The following is a 5,025-nucleotide window of genomic DNA, read 5'->3' on the forward strand; positions in this document are numbered from 1 at the left end:
TATTATTATACTTTGTTATTGTTACCATTAAACTATTGTTGTATTTTCCTGTATTTTATTATTATCAATGTTATTGTATTTTTTATTTTTAATTAAATTATATTATTTTAATATTGACCGATTTGACCCCAAGTTGGCCCTGATCTGACCTACTAACTCTTGAACTACTATCTCGACCAGTTTAAAGTCCGATTCAGTTTTTTTGTTCCTTAGCCATGTTGGCACAAGTGAGTTAAAAATTAAAAAAGCTTAATAGTTAAAATTAACTTTTCTAATGTGAGTGATATTATTATGCTTTAAATACTTTTAGGGTGACATAGCATTAAAAAAATAAAAAAATAAAACTTTTTCAATAAAATGCTGGACCTTAATATTAAAAAATTATCATATACTACTAATTTGCATAAATTTGCCATTTATACTACTTTCAATTCTTAATATAAAAGTTAATTGACTAATTTACGTAGATTAAGAAAACTAATTTAGTTATTTGTAATAAATATATATTTTCTTTCCTAAAATATTCTTACTAAATAAGTATATTGGCCAGAAATACTATTCTTATAAGAATTATTTTGAAAAAAAATAGATAAATACGAGAGATAAAATAGATTGGAATCGTATATTTAATATCATAATTCAAGTCAAATGAATTTTTATATTGAGGGTAGGAGGTAGTAATTTATAATAATAATAAGAAAAACAGCATTAATGTATAATGATGGGATAATCGGACTTTTGGCGTTAGCTTTCTTCCTGTGCCTATGGATATATGTCGGTCAGTCTGAGACCTTCAATTTTGTGATGCCCTTCCAAACAGAGCCAATGCAGCAACTCAGAAGCAGTCCCCTGCTGATGTTTCTTTTTCTGCTCGCATTACTGCACTATGTGGAACTCAAGGTAACTCAAACAGGCTTTCTTTTTGACATTGATGAAAAGTTGAAAATTAAGTCACTAAGGGGACGTCCGATAAAATTAGAAATTTTCGGCTGTGATAGTTATCTGTGTTTCTCATCAGATAGTGATCCTTCTAATTTCTCAGGTAAATTTATTAAGTGCCCTATCTTATTTTGCCTGTTTCCCGTTAGGTTTTGGGTCACCAAGTTTTGGAATCGGAGCAGTATCCTCTGATTGTGAGTACCTGGCCCTTCCTTGAGGCGGTCAGAGCTGCATGGAGGTCGGTTGATGGTGGGTCTTCAGCTGTGGATGCTGTCGTAGATGGTTGCTCGGTTTGTGAGGAACTAAGGTGTGATGGAACTGGTGAGTTTATTTCGTTAGTTATTTTGAGACTAGGGTGAGAACCTTAATCGAAAAGGGGTTGATTGAAGAGGAATTGAACTTAGATTGTTTAAATAGAAGCATTTTTTTTCTTAATAGGTTTGAACTTGAATGTGTGGTCGGTTCAATATAAGGTAGCCTGTCGTTGAAAATTAAGTCTTTAAATGGGTTGCTACTACGATACTAATTCCTTCCTTCAATCAAAAGTATGTTGAAATAATTGTATAGTTGCTTCTCCTTTTTATGCTTTTGGAGCATTTTAAAATTATTTTACGTTTTATTGAGTGCTTCAATGGGATAGTAATAGTCAAAGTAGTCAAAGTTACATAATCGCTCTTGTACAGAACGCATGCTTAAGATACTTCTGTTAAAATGCATCCAAAATTTCTTGCAAAGAGGTAAAATTGAATAACTTTGTGGTTAAATTGTGAAATTTTTAATAACATTTACTTGATAGGAAAAAAATGAGAGAAATGGCTTCCGCTCTTTAAAATTGTGTCTCCACTCTTGACTTTGGAAGAAAGTGAACCCTTGCAGCATTTTGGTGCTGTTTTTGTTCTGTTACATCACTTTCATTGTTTAAATATTTGTTTTTCTTCGTCATGCCAAGTACACTAAGGCTTGCTTGGATTTGTTATTACCTTCTTGACAGTGGGTCCTGGTGGAAGCCCAGATGAGAATGGTGAAACTACAATCGATGCTATGGTCATGGATGGGGTAACTGCCGATTACCATTTACTTCTCCTCCTGCATCCTTTATTTATGCATTGTTCTTTTGTATGGAAATGCATAGTTGACTATGGAAGTAGGAGCAGTTGCTGCCATGAGATATGTCAAGGATGGAATCAAGGCTGCTAAATTAGTGATGCAATACACCGAACACACTTTGCTTGCAGGAGAAAAAGCCTCAGAATTTGCCATTTCAATGGGACTTCCAGGACCTACAAACCTTAGTTCAACAGAATCTATAAATAAGTGGGCCAAATGGAGAGATAATAAATGTCAACCAAATTTTAGGAAAAACGTTCTACCTATAAATAGTTGTGGTCCATATCATCCTACAAACTCTTTGGAGCTTCCTGAGGATATATGCTCCAATACTGCTCATATGCAAGATATTAATTCATTATTACCTCGAGCTGGTCTTCACAGCCATGACACCATATCAATGGCTGCTATTGATGAGGTAAGATTATCACATTCTTTTTCTAATTTTTATTTACATGAAATAATCGATGCAAATGATCCTTATGTGTGGTGTAGATGGGGCGTGTTGCTGTCGGAACATCAACCAATGGGGCAACCTTCAAGATTCCTGGAAGGTACGTTTACCATATGGATGCTATTATCATAATAAATATACGAGTGCAATTCAATTCGATAAACTATTTTGTTGTCATATAGTGGAATTGATTTAGGATTTCCTATCCTTCAGAACTCCCTCTTTTCTTTAACGCTAACAAAAGGCCTTCTCAGCTATCTTGTTTCTCTTTTTATTTCCAAGCCATTTGTAGTTTCCTTTGGTACCACTTAAGCAGGATAATATTAGTTTGCTATTATTGTCTTCGTATTTGTACATGTTATTCTAAAGGACCTTCCATAAATCAGAATTGCAGCTTGTAGTGAGATTATAACATGTCACACTTAGCTTCATTAGTGTGAAATTATAAAACTGCAGAATGATTTATGCATATCTTAATTTCTGCAATTATGTATTATCCATGAGTTACGTCCTATTACTATTGCATTCACCCTAGATCAACTAACCTGCTTTAGATGCTAGTCCAAAACATTCATTTTTTTGCTCTACTTAATTGAACTCCTGCATTCGAGAGCTTTTCTCATGTCTTTGTGTTCGTGTTGGAATTATTTCCTGTCGTATAAAAATGCAGTGGGGAACACCATCTTAGAATAGTTACTTAAGCTCATTTGTCTTCAAATAGAAAGGGGAATGACAGGAGATAGATGCATTATGTAAGAATGTTGTATGCAAATACATACGCGTGTGTGTAAAGTACCATGTATTTTCCTTGCTGAATTCACTATTTGCTGTTATATCAGTTCATTCCTGAAATCACCATGTTAACTCTGTAAACCATGCTTGCTTAATTATGTAAAACTTCTAATATTAACACTTCTTTTCTTTGATCCTCCTTTTTTTTTTTTTTTTCTTTTTTGTTGAATGTCTTTAATGATTTATAAACGTCTACTTTTACAGAATGCTTTCCATTTGGGCCCTAGGATATCATTTTCTTAAATGCTCAAATGCTCGTGCAGAGTGATATATTACCATTTGTGTAAATGGAGATTATGTCGATCACTCAAAATGTTGCTCCAGAAGTTTCCAATATAGTATTTTGAAAATTCTCTTTGACTGCAGGGTGGGGGACGGTCCTATTGTTGGATCCTCAGCATATGCTGACAATGAAGTCGGTGCATGTTGCGCAACTGGGGATGGTGATATCATGATGCGCTTCCTTCCATGGTAGCATCGAAATTTATAGTTTCTTTTATGTTTAAGAGATGCTTTGAATCTTGGTCGGTGGAACTTTCTGACTTGATATGTCCAAGACCTACAACTATAACAAGAAGCCAACATTTCGTTTTCAGAATTTTAAAAGGTGGGGTTCTGGTAAGAGAATGTGCTGGACTTGATGAAAATGAAAAATAGGTATATGAAGATACTAATGTGTTGCTTATTCAAATTGGTTGACACCAAAATATGCAGCAATGCATGCAAATATATTTATGTACCTGATGATTAATGCCTTGTTTGGGAATGTTGGAGCTTTTGGCTATAGTCCTTTTTGACCCTTTTTGTTGAGCAAATTCCATGTGTCTTGTGGATGCTTTTTGACCCTACTACGGTTGTGAAATGGATTAAATCTTGTATTTCTTCTAGGAACATGCTGCTATAAGGATACACCAATTCTTTATCATTCTGTAATTTCAAGCTTTTAGATGTCAAGTAGTGTTGGATCCACTTTTATCCACATCTTGACATTTGCTTCTAATTAATTTCAGTTATCAAGTTGTGGAAAGTATGAGGCTGGGAATGGAGCCTAAGCATGCGGCTCAGGATGCAATAGCACGGATAGCGAGAAGATTCCCTGGCTTTGTGGGAGCCGTTGTTGCCGTAAACAAGAATGGGGAGCATTCTGGTGCCTGTCATGGATGGACATTTAGGTACTCGGTAAGAAGCTCAGCAATGAAAGACGTGGAAGTCTTTACTGTGCTACCCTAGGCTCTTTCGTGGAATTGGATCTTCCAGCAATTGAACCGTACTTAGCGTCTTATTTGTGTTGTTTTGGAAAATTTGTTGGCATGTTATAATTTGACCACAGTGCACGCCTTTTAGAGGATTAAAATTGTAAAATTGCATGTTGTGAGGAGAACTCTTTTTGCAAGGGCCTAAAGTTTCGACTTCATAAAAACTATTTTTGGTGATACCAACTTTCCAAAAGTTAAGCCCCCATGATTCTCGATCAAGTCAGAAAGACCCCAGGAGTATAGCTTTTTGTTAAAAGTTCCCATCCATTGAGGCAGTTGGCTGGCTGTGCAGAATATAAAAATTGGGGAATATCATATTGTGGGCAGACATCTATATGTTCCCTTTAATATCACATATTAACAAAATGAACAATTTTCTCCATTTTCAACCCTCACTCTTTAATTTAAAAATACCAATATAGTGTTGTCAGAAATTCATTTGTAGTCCCTCCATTTGGACATTACCAGTTTCTCTGG

The 5,025-nt window shown here is 35.0% G+C and overlaps 1 protein-coding gene across 1 annotated transcript; it reads left to right on the forward strand.

The window, feature by feature from the left end:
- Nucleotides 1–810: 810 nt before the first annotated feature.
- Nucleotides 811–4,746, forward strand: LOC114759759 (probable isoaspartyl peptidase/L-asparaginase 3). Its single transcript, XM_028949000.1, has 7 exons — nucleotides 811–900; nucleotides 1,089–1,260; nucleotides 1,931–1,995; nucleotides 2,072–2,464; nucleotides 2,542–2,600; nucleotides 3,659–3,763; nucleotides 4,303–4,746. The coding sequence occupies exons 1-7, from the start codon at nucleotides 826–828 to the stop codon at nucleotides 4,520–4,522; spliced, it is 1,089 nt and encodes a 362-aa protein (XP_028804833.1). The 5' UTR covers nucleotides 811–825; the 3' UTR covers nucleotides 4,523–4,746.
- Nucleotides 4,747–5,025: the final 279 nt, after the last annotated feature.

This window comes from Neltuma alba, unplaced genomic scaffold (genome assembly GCF_004799145.2).
Source record: "Neltuma alba isolate B1F8T4 unplaced genomic scaffold, ASM479914v2 tig00010894_pilon, whole genome shotgun sequence".
NCBI classification, from domain to species: domain Eukaryota; kingdom Viridiplantae; phylum Streptophyta; class Magnoliopsida; order Fabales; family Fabaceae; genus Neltuma; species Neltuma alba.